We start from the raw sequence: 24857 nt of genomic DNA, 5'->3' as shown, positions 1-24857 counted from the left end.
TGTCATATGGTAAGTCCCATGGTTCATTGAGACGGGAGAAAGAGGGGGGGGGGGGGGGGGGGGGGGGGGGGGGGGGGGGGGGGGGTAGAAGGTTTATGGAGAATAGAGTGATATTTGACTCTATGTACAGTATGGGGAAACAGTGGACTCTCTGGTCCAGGATTGTTGTTGTCACTGGCCAGGCCTGGTATAGAGGCTGGATGTCTGACCCCAGTCTCTGTCCTATGTGTCCCTCTGGGTGGCCCCTGGGTGACCCCATGTGTTTGTCTGTGGCCCAAGGGTGGCTGGCCACCACTATCACCTCTGTACTGTCACCTTCTCCCTCTGGCCTGGGGATGTGTGAGGCATGGAGGAGAGAGGAGGCTGGGTGTGTGTATGTGGGAGGGGGGGTGTGTGTGTGTGGGAGGGGGGGGAGGGGGGTGTTTGTGTTGTAATCCGGCCATGTAAACTGCTCTGATATAGACTTCCTTTATGGAGAAGGCAAAATCAAATCCAATTGTATTTGTCACATACACATGGTTAGCAGATGTTAATGCGAATGTAGCGAAATGCTTGTGCTTCTAGATCCGACAATGCAGTAATAACCAACGAGTAATCTAACCTAACAATTTAACAACTACTACCTTATACACACAAGTGTAAAGGGATGAAGAATATGTACATAAAGATATATGAATGAGTGATGGTATTGAACGGAATAGGCAAGATGCAGTAGATGGTATTGAGTGCAGTATATACATATGAGATGAGTAATGTAGGGTATGTAAACATATTAAGTGGCATTGTTTAAAGTGTCTAGTGATACATTTTTTTACATCAATTTTTCCAGTATTAAAGTGGCTGGAGTTGAGACAGTATGTTGGCAGCATAATGAGACAGAGGAAGTCTGGAATCCTGCCTACCTCCCTTCTTTTTGTAACATTTATTTGATTTCATCGAAGTGCTAACAACATCCTACATTACCGTGTTAGATAGAATGGATCATTCGGGGTGTTTGTTTTTCAACTCTGTGAAATAAAATGAACCGAAATGTGAATCACAGGCAATTTTCACATCACCAAGTCACTTTCAATTCAATTTCCTCAACCGTCTGGGGGAGTTGAAGTATAATTGACCCCAATGTAATATCCTCTGTAAATACTACTGCACATGACTCATACATATGATACAGTCTGGAGTACATGACGGCTACAGTCTTTAGTGGCTGCTGACATATTCAGCTGTAGGACTAATACATGTTACGTAAAGTCTGAGGGGACATTTTCAGCTGTAGGACTAACACATGTTACGTAAAGTCTGAGGGGACATTTTCAGCTGTAGGACTAACACATGCTACGTAAAGTCTGAGGGGACATTTTCAGCTGTAGGACTAACACATGCTACGTAAAGTCTGAGGGGACATTTTCAGCTGTAGGACTAACACATGCTACGTAAAGTCTGAGGGGACATTTTCAGCTGTAGGACTAACACATGCTACGTAAAGTCTGAGGGGACATTTTCAGCTGTAGGACTAACACATGCTACGTAAAGTCTGAGGGGACATTTTCAGCTGTAGGACTAACACATGCTACGTAAAGTCTGAGGGGACATTTTCAGCTGTAGGACTAACACATGCTACGTAAAGTCTGAGGGGACATTTTCAGCTGTAGATTGGAGATTGCCCAGGGACAAGTGAACTCCCAGAGAGCTCCAGAAAACCCCCGATACGTCCCAAATTGCACCCTATTCCATATGTAAGGGTACTACTTTTGACCAGTGCCCACAGTGCACTACTTTTGACCAGAGCCCTATGTAGGGAATAGGGAGCCATTTGGGATACAGGCTCTTTTTTCTTTCATTTTCACTCTAGTAAACCTGCTTAGGAAATGTCTTTAAGTAGGAGCTCCCCCATAGGGAATCATATTAATATCTGTACTTTCTATCTGTACTGCAAACCAGCCTCTCCACACGGGTTCCTCCTGTTTCTCAAAGGGGCTTTTTCATATATATATATATATATATATATATATATATATATATATATGTGTGTGTGTATGTTTTTGTATTGAGATTTTTGTTATAAAGTGTGTGGAAAGTGTTTGGTTTTTAAAGGAAGTGAGAACATCATTTTTGAGGAAGTTTTAGTTGATAGTTCCATTTTCTGGGTTTTTGGACTGAGATATTTAGTTTGCCCAGTTGGGAGGCTACATTACGGCCACATATGAAAATGTCCCAACACCAGACGTTGAAAATGTCCGCATATTTAACATTCATTTCCGGAATTACAGTAGCCTTTGAAGTTGGGCTATTTTAAATCCCCAAATTAGCTGAGAAAGCTTTTCTGAGAAGTTGAGTTGGTATTTTTGAGAAGCGACTAGATACTTATTTGCATTGTAGATAGAAGGGGAGCGTGGAAAGACTTGTCGACTTGAAGTTGCCCTAAAGAGCCATGTTGTTCAGGTGAATACAGGCTACTTTGTAATGGATGTGTTTTCTGAGGTAAACATTTCTCTTTGCAAAGAGAGGCCAGTCTCGAGGACCATTTCCTCTGTGTTTCTGAGGTAAACATTTCTCTTTGCAAAGAGAGGCCAGTCTCGAGGACCATTTCCTCTGTGTTTCTGAGGTAAACATTTCTCTTTGCAAAGAGAGGCCAGTCTCGAGGACCATTTCCTCTGTGTTTCTGAGGTAAACATCTCTCTTTGCAAAGAGAGGCCAGTCTCGAGGACCATTTCCTCTGTGTTTCTGAGGTAAACATCTCTCTTTGCAAAGAGAGGCCAGTCTCGAGGACCATTTCCTCTTCTGGAGTGTTTCTGATATTGCTGCATATTTTTCACAGTCACAAGATTGGTGGCATAACGCCTCACATTTTCAGTGTAACAGTACCACACACACACTCTATATGAAAGGTATTTATTGAAGTGTGTGTGTGTGTGGGTGTGTGTGGTGTGCGTGTGCGTGCGTGCGCTACCGCGCATACCAAAGACTCTCGCAGCTCATTCAGCATGGCTACACACACACACACACACACACACACAATGCATGTGACCAGCATTCCTTCAGTCGAATCCATGAAAGAGAGCGAGAACAGAAATAGGCGGAGGGAGGGAGGGAGGGAGGGAGGGAGGGAGGGAGGGAGGGAGGGAGGGAGGGAGGGAGGGAGGGAGGGGGAGAGAGAGAGGGGTGGGCACGCCGTAATGTTCAGGAAAAACAATGTTCAGGTATGAGTTAAAAGCACATTGTAAAATGTTGAAAGCACTTTAAGAGTCAAATAAAAGACACAGCTCTTATCCTATTAACCAAGGTTGGTACCTCCTGCAACGTACTCAGTGTGCTCTAAGTCACAGGAGGTTGGTGGCACCTTAATTGGGGAGGACGGGCTCGTGGTATTGGCCGGAGCGGAATGAGTGAATAAGTGGAATGGTAACAAATACATCCAACACGTGGTTCCCAGGTTTTGATACCATTCGCTCCGTTCCTCCCCTCAGCAGCCTCCTGTGCTCTAAGTATACTCTAAGTATACACATGAATACATGTGCGTTGAGGCAAGAAGTAATGCGGCTTAAACAGTTGATATGAGACATATCGCAGCTTGGAGCAGACCTGGGTTCAGATACTATACCTCCAGCCGTGTTCCTGTAGTGTTTGTAGCCAGCGTCTGTGGTTCGTAACAGGAAGCGGGGCTGGCACAGGGATCAGCGCTTTTTACATCTAGGTAATTATGTAAGAGCTTTAACGACACAGCAGGGGATCCTGACTGACGACTGAGGCTGCCCCACAGAGTGCCTGATCACCGCGACCAGCTCAACACACGATGAAGGATCCAGCAGCACGTGTCATGTGTGGCCTGCTAACCTACGGCAGGCCAGTTTGATTAGTCATGTCTGACGAGGCAGATGGGTAAGGAGGAGACTGATGTGTGAACTGATTTGAGATGATCGTTTGCCAAAGATAGTGGATAAATGAAGATGTCCCACTCAGGCCGTTTACCAATCTGAGAAAATGGTCAGTTCCGGACTGGTCTGCTTCACGGGGTGGCTTTCCCATAGGCACCAATGCATTGGCAGCTGGGTCTGGTCTGTTTAGTTAATTGGCTGTATATGAACCAGAATAGATTAGGGAGTGGGATGTCTCTCTTGCTCTGCCGTCTCTGGGTTTACTTCTGGAGCTCCATGTTCTCATTCTTTAGTGTCACCTCATAGTTGATGTTTCAGTATCCCAACCTTACAAACAGAGGCTTACTTTAGCATTGTAGCTATTGTATTACAATCAGAGGCTTACTTTAGCATTGTAGCTATTGTATTACAATCAGAGGCTTACTTTAGCATTGTAGCTATTGTATTACAAACAGAGGCTTACTTTAGCATTGTAGCTATTGTATTACAAACAGAGGCTTACTTTAGCATTGTAGCTATTGTATTACAAACAGAGGCTTACTTTAGCATTGTAGCTATTGTATTACAAGCAGAGGCTTACTTTAGCATTGTAGCTATTGTATTACAAACAGAGGCTTACTTTAGCATTGTAGCTATTGTATTACAAGCAGAGGCTTACTTTAGCATTGTAGCTATTGTATTACAAACAGAGGCTTTCTTTAGCATTGTAGCTATTGTATTAGCCTGGTTCCTCTCTAGGTTTCTTCCTAGGTTTTGACCTTTCTAGGTAGTTTTTCCTAGCCACCGTGCTTCTACACCTGCATTGCTTGCTGTTTGAGGTTTTAGGCTGGGTTTCTGTACAGCACTTTGAGATATCAGCTGATGTACGAAGGGCTATATAAATACATTTGATTTGATTTGAAATTTGATATTACAAATTGTAATGTAAGTGCTGCTGATTTTCATCAGTACAGGAATGCTTATTACTGAATGTTTCCCCCATTACTGACCAGCTCTCCTCATTACCCAGAAGGCCAGTTCCATGGCTGTTACGTCATAGCCTTGCAGAGATGGCATGTTTCTCTGCAGGGAAAAAGAGATAGAAACAGCTGTAGTTAACCGATAGATGGAGTCTGTGTGTGTGTGTGGGTGTCTGTGTGCGTGCGTGTGTGTGTGCGTGCGGTGTGAGAGAGAACGATTTGTCAGATAGCAGTTGATTGAGTGTGTATGGGAGCCACAGCTCATCTGAGTTGGCCCCATGTGGGAGAAATAGCCAGTAAAACGAGGGCCAGATTTAAAGTGATGTGTTCAGTGCTGCTGCTAAGGTTCACCAGGGGTCCAGTACAGTAAATGACAATAGGGATGGAGGATGGAGGGAAGGAGGGAGGGAAGGGTAGTGCCAGTGTGCAGGTAGAATTTGAGAAATGAACAGATTTCCCCCCTGGAGTGAGAGATGAGGGGAGGAGGAGAGGGAGAGTGGGTATGCCTGAGCAGCTGTGGTGTGAGAGATATGAAGTTGAAAGGAGATTGGAGAATGGGGGGGGGGGGGGGGGGTGCAGGCCAGATTAAGTATCTCCCTTTCTCCCCTGTGGTAAAGGACATGGGGTAAATGGAATGAGCCGGTATGAGGTGTACAGTATGACAAATGGACCAAACCATCCCTTGTAGGTGGGGGTGGTTCAGTCAGAGTTCCAGCCTCAGTCCCTCACTCCATTGCCCCAGCCCTCCTACCTGCAATGATGGATAGCCCAAACGTTTACCCTTTTACCTGCTTGCATTCTCTCTCGCTGAGCGATTGGGGCCGAGAGGGGCGAAGGGGGTTGAGAAGGGGGTTTAGTAAGCGACCGCGTGTCAGGCGAACCGGGCTTGGCCTCCCCAAAGCACACTGTAGGAAAAGACAGATTCCCCCTAGTGATCGATAACCAAGCACACATGCGCGCACACACCCTAATGGCTTAGCTTCCTAGCCTCACCATCCCTGGGCTATTAATTGTCCATTTCCCCATCTTTTCCTCTCTAAGAGCCCCCTGCTCTGTCCCCACAGAGTTAAACACAGACCGAGATTAAAGAGAGAGAAGTCCTTTAAACGCAAGAGGGAGAGAGAGGGAGAGAGAGGGAGAGAGAGGGAGAGAGAGGAAGAGAGAGGGGGAGCGAGAGGAAGAGAGAGGGAGAGAGAGAGGAAATGAAGGGCAGTAGAAAGAGAGAGAGGAAATGAAGGGCAGTAGAAAGAGAGAGAGGAAATGAAGGGCAGTAGAAAGAGAGAGAGGAAATGAAGGGCACTAGAAAGAGAGAGAGGAAATGAAGGGCAGTAGAAAGAGAGAGAGGAAATGAAGGGCAGTAGAAAGAGAGAGAGGAAATGAAGGGCAGTAGAAAGAGAGAGAGGAAATGAAGGGCAGTAGAAAGAGAGAGAGGAAATGAAGGGCAGTAGAAAGAGAGAGAGGAAAGAAACTAGGGATCAGGAGAGAGGGGGAGAGAGGACAGATACTAGGGATCAGGAGAGAGGGGGAGAGAGGACAGAAACTAGGGATCAGGAGAGAGAGGGGGAGAGAGGACAGATACTAGGGATCAGGAGAGAGGGGGAGAGAGGACAGAAACTAGGGATCAGGAGAGAGAGGGGGAGAGAGGACAGATACTAGGGATCAGGAGAGAGAGGGGGAGAGGAATCGGAATGAGACAAAGAGATAGAGAGAAGAACAGAGGAACAGAAGTATTTATTTCTCCTCATGTGAATCATATTCACCCCCCGGTTTCATTATACAACATGTTTTTTTATACTTTTGAATGCAGAAATGCCTTATTAAATCCAGTGATTCGCAGATCAGAGAACAACCCTGTTGATTTAGCCAGAGGCCTGCTGTGCTGTTGGGCTCAACACTTTTCTCTTTCAAATAGAGACAGTTAAAAGATGAAGACAACAGATTTAATGCGTTTGGATTTGGGCTTTCCTGCGATTCCAACCGTGTCCCTTCTTCTCATGTCTCTCACGGCCCACGCAAAGCCAGGGATATCTGCTGCTCCAGGGCTAACATGTGCTCTTTTTAAACTACACTCCTCTCTCTTTCTATTCTCTCTCTCTCTTTCTATTCTCTCTTTCTATTCTCTCTCTCTCTCTCTCTCTCTCTCTCTCTCTCTCTCTCTCTCTCTCTCTCTCTCTCTCTCTCTCTCTCTCTCTCTCTCTCTCTCTCTCTCTCTCTCTCTCTCTCTCTCTCTCTCTCTCTCTCTCTCTCTCTCTCTCTCTCTCTCTCTCTCTCTCTCTCTCTCTCTCTCTCTCTCTCTGGATATTTGAAGGTGATCGGTAGTGTAGGGCAGCTGTTACATAGAGGATTAACATCTTCTAACGTGTATTACCTCAGCCGGTATAACACAGCAGCTGTGAACCGCCACACACACACACACACACAGAGGAGAAGAGAGGCGGTGACCCAGTTGTGGCAGCAGGTGGGTTGGAGGTGATTTGAATGAGGTTGAGGTTTAAGAGAATCAGTGGGTGTAATGAAGAGGGTACTTCAGCTATTTGCACATATGATGCAACACTGTACATAGTCAAACTTTTCTGAGTGTAATGTTCACTGTTCATTTCTGATGGTTTATTTCCCCTTGCTTATTTACATTTTTGTGGATTGTCTATTTCACTTGCTTCTCAATGTAAACACGTTTCCCCATGCAAATAAAGCCAATTGAATTGAGAGATTGTTAAAAGACAGCTGTACCTTTTGTGTACATTTGAGTGAAATGTTTACTGTTCATTTACATTTTCAGGGTTTTTGTTTTGTTGTTTCTTCTCATTTTTGTTTATTGTTTATTCCACTTGCTTTGGCAATGTAAACATATGTTCCCCGTGTCAATAAAGACCCTTTTAATTGAATTGAATTGAATTTAGAGAGAGAACTGACAGTAAGAGTGTTTTGCAAACGATTAGAAAGATCTATCATAAATCTCACAAAAATGCCCGCCCCTCCCCTCTCTCCACCCGCCTACCCCTCTCTCTCCGGCCCTCCCTCCTCTTCTGTCTCCCTACTTGTCTCTGTCTCAGTCTTCCACCTCTGTAATAGGCTCAGACACAAGGTGTTTGCAGAGAGAAGAGGTTGATGTGCTGATAACAGGCTGGCTTTAGGGGAGAGAAATGCATTTCCTTACTGAGCAGTGCGCCTCTCTCGGTCTCTCCTTTTCACCTCTCTCTCTCTCTCTCTCTCTTGACGTCTGGCTTTTCTCGCTCCTTGCTCCCTCTCTTCTCTCTCTCTATCCTTTTCACTGCACTTCTCTCTCTCATTTGCTCACTTTCACTCATTCTCTGCCTGAATCTCCTGCTCTGTCAATGTCTTGCTCTCCATTTCTCTCTCGCTCTCTCTCTCTATCACCCCCCTCTCTCTTTCTATCACCTCACTCTTGCTCTCTCTCACTCTCGTTCTCTCTCTATCCTCTCTCTCAATCACCTCTCTCGCTCTCTATCACCTCTCTCTCGCTCTCTATCACTCTCTCTATCCTCTCTCTCTCTATCACTTCTCTCTCTCTCTCTCTCTCTATCATCTCTCACTTCTCTCTCGTTCTCTCTTGTTCTCTCACTTCTCTCGCTCTCTCACTTCTCTCTCGTTCCCTCACCTCTCTCTCTCTCACTTCTCTCTCGCTCTCTCAACTCTCTCTCGCTTCTCTCTCGCTCTCTCACCTCTCTCTCTCTATCACCTCTCTCTCTCACCTCTCTCACTTCTCTCTCACCTCTCTCTCTCTCTCTGTCACCTCTCTCTCACCTCGCTCGTTCTCTCACCTCTCTCTCGCTATCAGCTGTGACTGTAAACAGAGAGACACATGAAGCCTCAGCTTGTACTGGAGCTCTATATCCTCTCCCACCGCTGTTGTTATTTGCCCTTCCTCTCTCTCTCACACACACACTCACACACACACACACATTTGCTCTCCTCCCTCGCTCTCCGCCTGTCTAGCGAAGTGTGTGTGTTTCACGGCGTCTGAGCCAGGTAGGCAGAGGAAGCTCTCTCGCCTGTTCCATTTGATGCGTCGGGAAACATTTCAGTGAAGCGAGTGCTTCCGAGGTGCGGCAGAACTCTCCCGCATGTCAACGCTCTCCTCTCCTCCTTGTCATCCCCCTCTCACTCTCTCCATCCCTCCCTCTCTCCATCCCTCCCTCTCTCCATCCCTCCCTCTCTCTCGGCTTGTTCTGGTGGAAAGAAGGGAAAATTGTACATTCAGATCTTGGCTCAAAGCACACAAACAGGGGCTGCAAACACACACACACACACACACACACACACACACACAAACACACAAACACACACAAACACACACGGCAGCGACACACACACTGCCTCCTTTTCACACGCCACACTATTGTAATTCCATAATATCACGTGGCTCCGGAGAATGTGGAATAAGAGAATACGTGTGTTCCCTGAATGCTTACACACACACAAACACGACACCCACACACCACACACACACACACACAATCACATTCCGGTGCTTTATCCCCCTTGGTAATCTGTTTACGGGGTGACAGGCACGTCAGGGGAAAAGTTAATTGAAATCGGTACTAATCTGATGATGACACGCACACAGCCACAGAAAGTAGTCCTCATCCCCGTCGTCACCGTGGCGATAGGCCCAGTCAGCCAGTCAGGTTGCACCTTGTTGTGTTGTGGCAGGGAGCGGAGGGAGTCAATAAGTTAATGCTACTTAATTTCATGCCTCTTGGTTCTGTTAAGCTGCTTGGTGTGTGTGGCATGTTGATTGGTAATCTGACATTTGATATGTGCCTCACAGACTCCCTCACCACAGATCTGGTTCTGCTTGTTTGTGCCCCCCTATCCCCTCCCCCCCTCTTCTCTCATTATCTATCCTTCTCTTTCCTCCCATCTTCTCCTTTCCTTCTCTCTCTCTTTCCCCTTTCCTCCCCCTCTGTCCGTTTCCTCCCCTCTTTCCTTCTCCTCTTTCCTCCCCCGCCTCATTCCCCCTTCTCTCTCATTTACTCCATTCTTCCCTTCTCCCACTATTGTAAATAAGAATTAGTTCCTAACTAAATTACGTTCAAATAAAAACCAACAACAATGAAACTAATCTGCTCTCTCCGTCTCCTCTTCTCACAGGATGGCTACTATTCCCACCGCCCCAAGGAGAAAGTCAGAGTGGACAGCAACAATGAGAACTCTGTGCCCAAAGACTTTGAGAACATAGACAATAGTAACTTTGGCGCCCGTTCGCAGCCCCAGCGCCAGCCTCCAGGGGGCGCTGACAGTAACAAACGCAGGGAGAGGCTGCAGGAGAAGGCCCATGCCGAACAGGCAACCTGGAAGGATAACGTTCCAATTTTCAGCCGGAGCTCCAACGAGGTCCTCCAGTACGGACGAGCCGTAGCCCAGAATGGCTCACTTCCTGTGGGCCCGAAAGCGGTTGGAGCCGGGGTGGGCTCCAGGAACCACCACAGCCGCTCTTCACAGCCACAGAGCCAGGGTCAGGCTCAGACTTACCCACAGTCGCAGTCCCACCCCCAGACTCAACATAGACACCAACACCAGCATCAAACCAGGAAGCAGGCGACTGCGGCTCCATTGGAGGTCGTTTACGACCAGCCGCCAAAGTGTGAGATCAGTGGGAAGGAAGCAATTTCGGCTCTGTCCAGAGCCAAGACCAAGGTGTGCCGGCAGCAGATAGCTGAAGTGTACTGCAGACACAAGGAAGGTCAACTGATGCCTGAGAAGGTCACCCGCTACTGTCCCATAGAGGGTGAGTTAATAGATATACTGTCCCATAGAGGGTGAGTTAATACATATACTGTTACTGTACCATAGAGGGTGAGTTAATACTCTAGATATACTGTTACTGTACCATAGAGGGTGAGTTAATACTGTAGATATACTGTTACTACTGTTACTGTACCATATAGGGTGAGTTAATACTGTAGATATACTGTTACTACTGTTACTGTACCATAGAGGGTGAGTTAATACTGTAGATATACTGTTACTACTGTTACTGTACCATATAGGGTGAGTTAATACTGTAGATAATGTTACTACTGTTACTGTACCATAGAGGGTGAGTTAATACTGCAAATAAAATATATTCTTACTTCTATTACTGTACCATAGAGGGTGAGTTAATAGATACACTGTTACTACTGTTACTGTACCATATAGGGTGAGTTAATAGATATACTGTTACTGTACCATAGAGTGTGAGTTAATAGATATACTGTTACTACTGTTACTGTACCATAGAGGGTGAGTTAATAGATATACTGTTACTACTGTTACTGTACCATATAGGGTGAGTTAATAGATATACTGTTACTGTACCATAGAGTGTGAGTTAATAGATATACTGTTACTACTGTTACTGTACCATAGAGGGTAAGTTAATACTGTAGATATACTGTTACTACTATTACTGTACCATAGAGGGTGAGTTAATACTGCAAATATATTCTTACTACTATTACTGTACCATAGAGGGTGAGTTAATAGATACACTGTTACTACTGTTACTGTACCATAGCTGTACCATATAGTGTGAGTTAATACTGTCGATATACTGTTATTACTGTTACTGTACCATAGAGGGTGAGTTAATACTGTAGATATACTGTTACTACTATTACTGTCCCACAGAGGGTGAGTTAATACTGTAGATACTGTTACTACTATTACTGTACCATAGAGGGTGAGTTAATACTGTACATATACTGTTACTACTATTACTGTACCATAGAGGGTGAGTTAATACTGTAGCTATATTGTTACTACTATTACTGTACCATAGAGGATGAGTTAATACTGTAGATACTGTTACTACTATTACTGTCCCATAGAGGGTGAGTTAATAGATATACTGTTACTACTGTTACTGTACCATAGAGGGTGAGTTAATACTGTAGCTATATTGTTACTACTATTACTGTACCATAGAGGGTGAGTTAATACTGTAGATACTGTTACTACTATTACTGTACCATAGAGGGTGAGTTAATACTGTAGCTATATTGTTACTACTATTACTGTACCATAGAGGGTGAGTTAATACTGTTGATACTGTTACTACTATTACTGTACCATAGCGGGTGAGTTAATACTGTAGATACTGTTACTACTATTACTGTACCATAGAGGGTGAGTTAATACTGTAGATACTGTTACTACTATTACTGTACCATAGAGGGTGAGTTAATACTGTAGATATACTGTTACTTATATTACTGTACCATAAAGGGTGAGTTAATACTGTAGATACTGTTACTACTGTTACTGTACCATAGAGGGTGAGTTAATAGATATACTGTTACTGTACCATAGAGGGTGAGTTAATACTGTAGATACTGTTACTACTATTACTGTACCATAGAGGGTGAGTTGATACTGTAGATATACTGTTACTTATATTACTGCACCATAGAGGGTGAGTTAATATTGTATATACTGTTACTACTGTTACTGTACCATAGAGGGTGAGTTGATACTGTAGATATACTGTTACTACTTTTACTGTCCCATAGAGGGGGAGTTAATTTATATACAGTTACTGTACCATAGAGGGTGAGTTAATACTGTAGATATACTGTTACTACTATTACTGTACCATAGAGGGTGAGTTAATACTGCAAATATATTCTTACTACTATTACTGTGCCATAGAGGGTGAGTTAATAGATACACTGTTACTACTGTTACTGTACCATGCAGGGTTAGTTAATAGATATAATGTTACTACTGTTACTGTACCATATAGTGTGAGTTAATACTGTCGATATACTGTTACTACTGTTACCGTACCATAGAGGGTGAGTTAATACTGTAGATATACTGTTACTACTATTACTGTACCATGCAGGGTTAGTTAATAGATATAATGTTACTACTGTTACTGTACCATAGCTGTACCATATAGTGTGAGTTAATACTGTCGATATACTGTTACTACTGTTACTGTACCATAGAGGGTGAGTTAATACTGTAGATATACTGTTACTACTATTACTGTCCCATAGAGGGTGAGTTAATACTGTAGATACTGTTACTACTATTACTGTACCATAGAGGGTGAGTTAATACTGTACATATACTGTTACTACTATTACAGTACCATAGAGGGTGAGTTAATACTGTAGATACTGTTACTACTATTACTGTACCATAGAGGGTGAGTTAATATTGTAGATACTGTTATTACTATTACTCTACCATAGAGGGTGAGTTAATACTGTAGATACTGTTACTACTATTACTGTACCATAGAGGGTGAGTTAATACTGTAGATACTGTTACTACTATTACTGTACCATAGAGGGTGAGTTAATATTGTAGATACTGTTACTACTATTACTGTACCATAGAGGGTGAGTTAATACTGTAGATACTGTTACTACTATTACTGTACCATAGAGGGTGAGTTAATACTGTAGATACTGTTACTACTATTACTGTAACATAGAGGGTGAGTTAATATATATACTGTTACTACTATTACTATACCATAGAGGGTGAGTTAATACTGTAGATACTGTTACTACTATTACTGTACCATAGAGGGTGAGTTAATACTGTAGATATACTGTTACTACTATTACTATACCATAGAGGGTGAGTTAATACTGTAGATATACTGTTACTACTATTACTGTACCATAGAGGGTGAGTTAATACTGTAGATACTGTTACTACTATTACTGTACCATAGAGGGTGAGTTAACACTGTAGATACTGTTACTACTATTACTGTACCATAGAGGGTGAGTTAATATTGTAGATACTGTTACTACTATTACTGTCCCATAGAGGGTGAGTTAATATTGTAGATACTGTTACTACTATTTCTGTACCATAGAGGGTGAGTTAATACTGTAGATACTGTTACTGTACCATAGAGGGTGAGTTAATACTGTAGATATACTGTTACTACTATTACTATACCATAGAGGGTGAGTTAATATTGTAGATACTGTTACTACTATTACTGTACCATAGAGGGTGAGTTAATACTGTAGATACTGTTACTACTATTACTGTACCATAGAGGGTGAGTTAATACTGTAGATATACTGTTACCTATATTACTGTACCATAGAGGGTGAGTTAATACTGTAGATACTGTTACTACTATTACTGTACCGTAGAGGGTGAGTTAATAGATATACTGTTACTTTACCATAGAGGGTGAGTTAATACTGTAGATATACTGTTACTGTACCATAGAGGGTGAGTTAATACTGTAGATATACTGTTACTGCTATTACTGTACCATAGAGGGTGAGTTAATAGATACACTTTTACTGTCCCATAGAGGGTGAGTTAATTTATATACAGTTACTGTACCATAGAGGGTGAGTTAATATATATATTGTTATTGTACCATAAAGGGTGAGTTAATAGATATACTGTTACTGTACCATAGAGAGTGAGTTAATAGATATACTGTTACTGTACCATAGAGGGTGAGTTAATACTCTAGATATACTGTTACTACTATTACTATACCATAAAGGGTGAGTTAATACTGTATATATACTGTTACTACTGTTACTTTACCATAGAGGGTGAGTTAATAGATATACTGTTACTGTACCATAGAGGGTGAGTTAATACTGTAGATACTGTTACTACTATTACTGTACCATAGAGGGTGAGTTAATACTGTAGATATACTGTTACTACTGTTACTGTACCATAGAGGGTGAGTTAATACTCTAGATATACTGTTACTACTGTTACTATACCATAGAGGGTGAGTTAATACTGTAGATATACTGTTACTACTGTTACTTTACCATAGAGGGTGAGTTAATAGATATACTGTTACTGTACCATAGAGGGTGAGTTAATACTGTAGATATACTGTTACTACTGTTACTGTACCATAGAGGGTGAGTTAATAGATATATTGTTATTGTACCATAGAGGGTGAGTTAATAGATATACTGTTACTGTACCATAGAGGGTGAGTTAATACTGTAGATACTGTTACTGTACCATAGAGGGTGAGTTAATACTGTAGATATACTGTTACTACTATTACTATACCATAGAGGGTGAGTTAATATTGTAGATACTGTTACTACTATTACTGTACCATATAGGGTGAGTTAATACTGTAGATACTGTTACTACTGTTACTGTACCATAGAGGGTGAGTTAATACTGTAGATATACTGTTACTACTATTACTATACCATAGAGGGTGAGTTAATATTGTAGATACTGTTACTACTATTATTGTACCATAGAGGGTGAGTTAATACTGTAGATACTGTTACTACTATTACTGTACCATAGAGGGTGAGTTAATACTGTAGATATACTGTTACTACTATTACTATACCATAAAGGGTGAGTTAATACTGTAGATATACTGTTACTACTATTACTGTACCATAGAAGGTGAGTTAATAATGTAGATACTGTTACTACTGTTACTGTACCATAGAGGGTGAGTTAATACTTTAGATATACTGTTACTACTATTACTGTACCATAGAGGGTGAGTTAATACTGTAGATACTGTTACTACTGTTACTGTACCATAGAGGGCGAGTTAATACTGTAGATATACTGTTACTACTGTTACTGTACCATAGAGGGTGAGTTAATACTCTAGATATACTGTTACTACTGTTACTATACCATAAAGGGTGAGTTAATACTGTAGATATACTGTTACTACTGTTACTTTACCATAGAGGGTGAGTTAATAGATATACTGTTACTGTACCATAGAGGGTGAGTTAATACTGTAGATACTGTTACTACTATTACTGTACCATAGAGGGTGAGTTAATACTGTAGATACTGTTGCTACTATTACTGTACCATAGAGGGTGAGTTAATACTGTAGCTATATTGTTACTACTATTACTGTACCATAGAGGGTGAGTTAATACTGTAGATACTGTTACTACTATTACTGTACCATAGAGGGGGAGTTAATACTGTAGATACTGTTACTACTAATACTGTACCGTAGAGGGTGAGTTAATAGATATACTGTTACTGTACCATAGAGGGTGAGTTAATACTGTAGATATACTGTTGCTGTACCATAGAGGGTGAGTTAATACTCTAGATATACTGTTACTACTATTACTATACCATAAAGGGTGAGTTAATACTGTAGATATACTGTTACTACTGTTACTTTACCATAGAGGGTGAGTTAATAGATATACTGTTACTGTACCATAGAGGGTGAGTTAATACTGTAGATACTGTTACTACTATTACTGTACCATAGAGGGTGAGTTAATACTGTAGATATACTGTTACTACTGTTACTGTACCATAGAGGGTGAGTTAATACTCTAGATATACTGTTACTACTATTACTATACCATAGCGGGTGAGTTAATACTGTAGATACTATTACTGTACCATAGAGGGTGAGTTAATACTGTAGATATACTGTTACTACTATTACTGTACCATAGAGGGTGAGTTAATACTGTAGATATACTGTTTCTTATATTACTGTACCATAGAGGGTGAGTTAATACTGTAGATACTGTTACTACAATTACTGTACCATAGAGGGTGAGTTAATAGATATATTGTTATTGTACCATAGAGGGTGAGTTAATAGATATACTGTTACTGTACCATAGAGGGTGAGTTAATAGATATACTGTTACTGTACCATAGATGGTGGGTACATTGTGTAGACTTTACTGTAGAGATATAGGCCCGGTCTAGAAACACGCCCTAACTCCTATCCCCTATAGACTGTATAGGTTGAGGATGGAACTGGAACTGTTGAAGCAGTATGATAGTAGGTCCACTTTGCCCTCTGATCAGATCTACATTATTACCATTTGCTCTTGGGGGATGTGGGGATGGGGTTGTTCCTGGATGGGCCAAAGTGTGGGAGAAAATATTTGGCCCGTACAGTTGTTTCTGGACTGCGGTCTTTTGTAGCTCAGTTGGTAGAGCATGGCATTTGTAAGGCCTGAATTGTGGGTTTGATTCGTAAAATGTATGCACGCGTGACTGTAAGTCACTTTTTGATAAACGTGTCTGCTAAATGATATATATTATAGAAAACTATCACTTAGCTATGCTCACATTGCAAAGGTTTAGAGGAATTGAGGCTGGTTGGTAGTTTGGGGAATGATTGGATAGTTTGGGAATAGTTTGGTATACTGGGTGTGAACAGTTTGGTATACTGGGTGTGAACAGTTTGGTATACTGAGTGTGAACAGTTTGGTATACTGGGTGTGAACAGTTTGGTATACTGGGTGTGAACAGTTTGGTATACTGAGTGTGAACAGTTTGGTATACTGGGTGTGAACAGTTTGGTATACTGGGTGTGAACAGTTTGGTATACTGGGTTTGAACAGTTTGGTATGCTGGGTTTGAACAGTTTGGTATACTGGGCGTGAACCATTTGGGTATACTGGGTTTGAACAGTTTGGTATACTGGGTGTGAACAGTTTGGTATACTGGGTTTGAACAGTTTGGTATGCTGGGTTTGAACAGTTTGGTATACTGGGCGTGAACCATTTGGGTATACTGGGTGTGAACAGTTTGGTATACTGGGTGTGGTACACTCGCATATTTGACCAGATACTCTTTCATATCATATAAAAACAATTGCTAGAACATTATGTTTGTTAGTCAATCATAGTAATAGTGTAATCATCGTGCGACAGCTTGATAGAGGCTCCTTTGAAACATGTTGTTTGTTTTGTCGTCATGGTCTGTGTATGTACTGTCAATGTCTGAGTCCCAAATGGCTCTAATCCCTTTATCGTCCACTTCTGTTGACCAGGGCTCATAGGGTTCTGCTCAAAAGTAGTGTACTATGTAGGGAATAGGGAGCCATTTAGAGCGTATACCATCTCTTTTTACAGCAGGAAAATACAATATCCCCTGAAGCTGAAATAAAATCTGTTTTGACTTAGGCACACAAACACAACCATTTATGCACACACACACACACACACACACAAAAAAACACTCACGCACATTTATGCACACACACAAACACACACACACCCATTTATGCACACACACAGATGTATGCACACACACACATACACAGATACACACGTACACACACTCACACTACGCTTTCTGTTGTTTTACTGCTAATAATTCCAATTCATATCAAAGTCAGGCAAGAAATGTGTTTCTTGGCTGATGAGAAATTTGTGCGAGAAAATGGAAGACACTTTTTGTATTTACACCAAATTGCTTTCCAATTTTCATTCTGGCCACAGAAATGCAAGTTTGCACACAGACACACACACACACACACACTTACAACCACACACAGGCAGACGGATACACACAGGAACGCACAAACTCTTTCGCTTTCTCACCCTCTTCCTTTCTCTCTCTTTCTTACTCACAAACACACACACACCGCACACACACTTTTCCAAGTAGACTGGTTGAACATCTGCAGGTTGGCAGAAGACTCCTGTAAACAAAATCTGTGAGCTTGCCACCATCGGTGAGGACCACGCATCAATGTTTAAAGAAACAACACACACACACAGAGGAGTGTATGGAGGACATGTGGAGAAAAGGAGAAAAAAGGCAGAACGATACATGGACATCTGGCCAGACATAACCAGACACTGTGCACCCACCTTGTAGGCTACTGCTTGTCTATCTGGGACAATTCCAATGGTTGCGTCTGAAATTGCACCATAGTCACTTATAAGTGCACTACCTTTGAATAGGGCGCCAACACACCTTGACTGCACCTTGTGAGTCCACCTTGACTGCACCTTGTGAGTCCACCATAACTGCACCTTGTGAGTCCACCATGTGACTGCACCTTGTGTGTCCACCATGACTGCATCTTGTGAGTCCACCATGACTGCACCTTGTGAGTCCACCATAACTGCACCTTGTGAGTCCACCATAACTGCACCTTGTGAGTCCACCATGACTGCACCTTGTGAGTCCACCTTGACTGCACCTTGTGAGTCCACCATGACTGCACCTTGTGAGTCCACCATGACTGCACCTTGTGAGTCCACCATGACTGCACCTTGTGAGTCCACCATGACTGCACCTTGTGAGTCCACCATGACTGCACCTTGTGAGTCCACCATGACTGCACCTTGTGTGTCCACCATGACTGCACCTTGTGAGTCCACCATGACTGCACCTTGTGTGTCCACCATGACTGCACCTTGTGAGTCCACCATGACTGCACCTTGAGTCCACCATGACTGCACCTTGTGAGTCCACCATGACTGCACCTTATGAGTCCACCATGACTGCACCTTGTGAGTCCACCTTGACTGCATCTTGTGAGTCCACCATGACTGCACCTTGTGAGTCCACCATGACTGCACCTTGTGAGTCCACTTTGACTGCACCTTGTGTGTCCACCATGACTGCACCTTGTGTGTCCACCATGACTGCACCTTGTGAGTCCACCATGACTGCACCTTGTGAGTCCACTTTGACTGCACCTTGTGTGTCCACCATGACTGCACCTTGTGTGTCCACCATGACTGCACCTTGTGAGTCCACCATAACTGCACCTTGTGAGTCCACCATGACTGCACCTTGTGTGTCCACCATGACTGCACCTTGTGTGTCCACCATAACTGCACCTTGTGAGTCCACCATGACTGCACCTTGTGTGTCCACCATGACTGCACCTTGTGTGTCCACCATGACTGCACCTTGTGTGTCCACCATAACTGCACCTTGTGAGTCCACCATGACTGCACCTTGTGTGTCCACCATGACTGTGCAACTTTGTTCTGTACAGCAATGTAAGCGAGGATACATATTCCCCAAGATATAAACCAACGCTTGTCTATCAGTGAATAAGCTCATGTCATCTCCCTAGACCAGGACAGTCCAACCCTCTTCCTGGAGATCTACCATCCTGTGGGTTTTCAGTCCAACCCTAATTTAACACGCCTGATTCTACTAATTAGCTGCTCAACAAGACCTTAACTAGCTGAATCAGATATGCTAAATTAGGGTTGAACTGAAAAAGCTACAGGAGAGTAGATCTCCAGGAAGAGGGTTGGGCAGCCCTGCCCTAGACTCACCATCGTCATCCCACTCCAACTGACAGTTTGATCAAAGGAGACGGGGGAAATTGAAAAGGGCTTATTCCTGGTGGCGCCGTGTAACAACACGGACGGCTAAATTAAATCACTTTTTCACTCCCTCTGTCTGTTCTGTCGTCTGCCACAATGTTGTTCTCTCTCTCTCTCTCTCTCTCTCTCTCTCTCTCTCTCTCTCTCTCTCTCTCTCTCTCTCTCTCTCCATGTGTCAGATGCACCAATCTGAATTTGAGGCGCTAACCTTGTTAGCTCTCCCTCTCGCTCTCTCCCCATGTCTCAGTTGCACCAATCTGAATTTGAGGCACTAACCTTGTTAGCTACAAATTGTCCAATTTGATTTCATCGATATTCTGTCCTTGAAGAGTTGGCTGGGTTAGCGCGTAGCTGTTAGCGCCGGCACCATATGATATGAGAGGGTATATATTAGCATTAGCAAAGCCTCTATATGCTAACTGGGCTACTGTCTAATGTCTACATGATAGTAATGTGGGATGGAACTGGCACCATCATTGGTTGATGTCCGTTGTCAGCCAATGACCTTGCATGTTCGGTCACCCCTAAATACGTAGCAGGTAACATCATTCAAGGCTTATTCACTTGTTTGCTGATTTTAAAAAATAAAACCGCATTTCTGCATCTAGAACAAAGAACAAGATAGTTATACTCAGTCAGGTGAGACTTTAGTTGGATCCTGCGTTGGTACTGAGCAGATGTTGCATTAAAGAACTTTAATATTGGAAACTAAAAGGACATTTCTGCTCCTCTCCTCTTCCAACCTCTCGCATGACTGGTTGAGATGGACGGCCATGAGCTGCAGAAGTTACACAAGATGAAGGAGAGAGAGAGAGAGAAGAATGAAATGATGGAGAGAGAGAGTGCTGATAGCAGATGAGGGAGAGGCAGTTTGAAATATTGATGGTGATAGGAGAGAGGAAAAAGAGGGATGTGGCAGAGTCTGGAGTTTTTAGACCTATCACGTCCCTGTAGGTGTAGAGACACACAACACATTGGCTCATTAGTTCAGCTAGCTAGCATATCACAAGCCTCAAAGTGCTTGGTGAAGCACTCCGCCAATTAGCCTAGTGCCATGCTAGCCAGTGAACCTCCCGAGCTGCCTACCAATTACTGTTCAATCTGATACTGTGTGTCTGTGTGGGGGGGGGGGGGGGGGGGTTGATTCGTCTATCCTTGCGGGGAGCTAAAATTCCCAAAAGTCCCCACAAGGATAGTAGAACAAGGAACATTCTCCAATATCTAGGAGGACAATGGCTATTTTAAGGTTAGTGGTTAGGTTTAGGGTTAGGGTTAAATTAGAAGTAGGATACGGGGTTAGGTTTAGGGTTAGGGCTAAATTAGAAGTAGGATACGGGGTTAGGTTTAGGGTTAGGGTTAAATTAGAAGTAGGGTAAGGGGTTAGTGGTTAGGTTTAGGGTTAGGATTAAATTAGGAGTAGGGTAAGGGGTTAGTGGTTAGGTTTAGGGTTAGGTTTAGGGTTAAATTAGAAGTAGGATACGGGGTTAGGTTTAGGGTTAGGGTTAAATTAGAAATAGGGTAAGGGGTTAGTGGTTAGGTTTAGGGTTAGGGTTAAATTAGGAGTAGGGTAAGGGGTTAGTGGTTAGGTTTAGGGTTAGGTTTAGGGTTAATTTAGAAGTAGGATACGGGGTTAGGTTTAGGGTTAGGGTTAAATTAGGAGTAGGGTAAGGGGTTAGTGGTTAGGTTTAGGGTTAGGGTTAAATTAGGAGTAGGGTAAGGGGTTAGTGGTTAGGTTTAGGGTTAGGGTTAAATTAGGAGTAGGGTAAGGGGTTAGTGGTTAGGTTTAGGGTTAAATTAGGAGTAGGGTACGGGGTTAGGTTTAGGGTTAGGGTTAAATTAGCAGTAGGGTAAGGGGTTAGGTTTAGGGTTAGGGTTAAATTAGCAGTAGGGTAAGGGGTTAGTGGTTAGGTTTAAATTAGAAGTAGGGTGAAGGGGTTAGTGGTTAGGGTTAGGGTTAAATTAGGAGTAGGGTAAGGGGTTAGTGGTTAGGTTTAGGGTTAGGGTTAAATTAGGAGTAGGGTAAGGGGTTAGTGGTTAGGTTTAGGGTTAGGGTTAAATTAGGAGTAGGGTAAGGGGTTAGTGGTTAGGTTTAGGGTTAAATTAGGAGTAGGGTACGGGGTTAGGTTTAGGGTTAGGGTTAAATTAGCAGTAGGGTAAGGGGTTAGGTTTAGGGTTAGGGTTAAATTAGCAGTAGGGTAAGGGGTTAGTGGTTAGGTTTAAATTAGAAGTAGGGTGAAGGGGTTAGTGGTTAGGGTTAGGGTTAAATTAGAAGTAGGGTGAAGGGGTTAGTGGTTAGGGTTAGGGTTAGGGTTAAGATAAGGTTTATGGTTAGGGTTAGATTTAGGGTTAGGGGTAAGGGAAAATAGGATTTTGTATAGAAATACGAAACGTGTGTGTGTGTGCCACTCCAGAAACATTTTCACCCAACACTGTCAACTAGTTAACTAACCAACCAGCCAACCAACCATAGAAATAGAGTAACCAATCACAGATCCATTAACTTGAATGGGGAATGCCCATTCTAGTAATTATAGTTATTTGCAACCAACCACATTCACATTCAATATCCCATAGGCACAGCCAGGCTTCATAGTAACACATACACAGACACACACACGCCCTGTCTTTCACACACACACACACACTCACACTCACTTTTCCAACCACATTCACATTCAAAACTCCATATTAATAGGCAGGATTCATAGTAACCAAACTATGAATAAAACGATAATTCTTGGGCAGGAATTGGCTGATTGAGTGATGGACAGGAGACATGGCCAATTGGAGTCACGGGAGCATGTATGTAGCCCCGCCCCTGTTGTTAGGCTTTAAATACAAGCAAGCAAAAGGTCCTGCCCTTCAATTGAGATAATTACAGGACAGCAGAGCCTAGCTTGTCCAGCCAGACACAGGGAAGAAAGAGCCAGAAGGGGAGGGGCACCTTGGGATCTTTTTACCCCTGGGACAGCATACCCTAAGGAGGTTGAAACACTTACCACGTCCCCCGCAACACAGAGGACCAGATTACTGCCATTATCTCCAGAACAACCTTGTCCTCTCTGTCGTCAACAAACATAACGTCTCAATAAAGCTCTGTGTTTCCTGTAACTCCATAGGCCCTGTGAACACAAAACAACCACCATATGTAATAATGGTGCTGGATTGTATTCCCCTAGTACTTATTTGCTGATGGAGAACACAATACAAGACCAAGAGAGAGGCTCTGAGCGGAAATCTTTTTTTTAAAAAAGGCGTTTACTATTAGAATGAAAGAAACCACAATATGAATCCGTGTGGCTTTTTGAACGGTTTCTGGAGAGAGCTGGAATTGTTTGATTGTGTGGTTGTGAGTTGGAATAGTCATTGTCTACTTACTTCCAAGTCTTATTCTGGGACTGTGGTACAGAGCAATGATGACACACTATCAAGTGAACTCCACCCCAAACCCAAAGGAATGGTTCTAGGATTCCTATTCAGATCTTGTGGCCTTGCTGGTTATGGTTCAAATAACTCAATGGTCACATAGTGAATGAAACTCATCTCCTTGTGACATGCTTCTTCTTCTTCATAGTATGCACAGTAACAGCACAGTAACGTTGGAGTCACTGCGCCATATGTTCAGTACACCTTCCAGTGTATGAAGTGTAGACGATGAAACCTAATGTGTGTGTTATTATTCTGTCCACGTAAGGCAATTGTCAGCGTCTGGGAGGAAGACTCGTCAGAGAGTTCTACATACAGGTACATGTTTTATTCTCTGTATGAATGACTAACAACCTGTCTCTGTACGGTATCCTTGTGTTGTTCAGGTAAGGCCAATGCCAACGTGGCGTGGGAGGAGGACTCGTCAGAGGGCCCACCATCGGCCCCCGTCAGGATAGCCTTCGTCCTGGTGGTCCACGGCAGAGCCTCACGACAGTTCCAGAGACTTTTCAAGGCCATCTACCACACCTCACACTACTACTATATACATATAGACCAGGTAAGACTATAGACTACCATCTACCACCTCACACTACTACTATATACATATAGACCAGGTAAGACTATAAATTACCATCTACCACCTCACACTACTACTATATACATATAGACCAGGTAAGACTATAGACTACCATCTACCACCTCACACTACTACTATATACATATAGACCAGACTATAGACTACCATCTACCACCTCACACTACTACTATATACATATAGACCAGGTAAGACTATAGACTACCATCTACCACACCTCACACTACTACTATATACATATAGACCAGACTATAGACTATAAATCAAATCAAATCAAATGTATTTATATAGCCCTTCGTACATCAGCCTAAAACCCCAAACAGCAAGCAATGCAGGTGTAGAAGCACGGTGGCTAGGAAAAACTCCCTAGAAAGGCCAAAACCTCGGAAGAAACCTAGAGAGGAACCAGGCTATGTGGGGTGGCCAGTCCTCTTCTGGCTGTGCCGGGTGGAGATTATAACAGAACATGGCCAAGATGTTCAAATGTTCATAAATGTCCAGCATGGTCAAATAATAATAATCACAGGCAGGACAGTTGAAACTGGAGCAGCAGCACGGCCAGGTGGACTGGGGACAGCAAGGAGTCATCATGCCAGGTAGTCCTGAGGCATGGTCCTAGGGCTCAGGTCCTCCGAGAGAGCGAAAGAGAGAGAATTAGAGAGAGCATACTCAAATTCACACATGACACTGGATAGGACAGGATAAGTACTCCAGATATAACAATAGACAATAGGTTTTTAGTCCTGTCCGGATCACCAATCATTCACGTGTATTTTTTGGTCTTGCCTATGGTGGCAGAACGTCAAGGACCAGCCCTGGAATCAAGTGTGCTAGATTGGGGTTGGAGTGAAAACCTACAGGACAGTAGCTCTCAAGGAACAGGGTTGGAGAGCCCTGGTCTATCCCATTATCCTCTACA

The 24857-nt window shown here is 43.0% G+C and overlaps 1 protein-coding gene across 1 annotated transcript in view; it reads left to right on the top strand.

Moving 5' to 3' along the window:
• Positions 1 to 24857, top strand: part of LOC110495107 (xylosyltransferase 1) — a 115556-nt gene that overhangs the window by 43156 nt on the left and 47543 nt on the right. Inside the window, exons 2-3 of the mRNA XM_036949407.1 lie at positions 9947 to 10583; positions 23727 to 23899. Of these exons, the coding sequence (XP_036805302.1) occupies positions 9947 to 10583; positions 23727 to 23899 (810 nt within the window). The remainder of the gene's footprint in view (positions 1 to 9946; positions 10584 to 23726; positions 23900 to 24857) is intronic.

This window comes from Oncorhynchus mykiss, chromosome 17, assembly GCF_013265735.2.
Source record: "Oncorhynchus mykiss isolate Arlee chromosome 17, USDA_OmykA_1.1, whole genome shotgun sequence".
Lineage (NCBI taxonomy): Eukaryota > Metazoa > Chordata > Actinopteri > Salmoniformes > Salmonidae > Oncorhynchus > Oncorhynchus mykiss.
The sequence above is the reverse complement of the archived record's forward strand: the minus strand, read 5'-3'. Positions and strand labels throughout refer to the sequence as shown.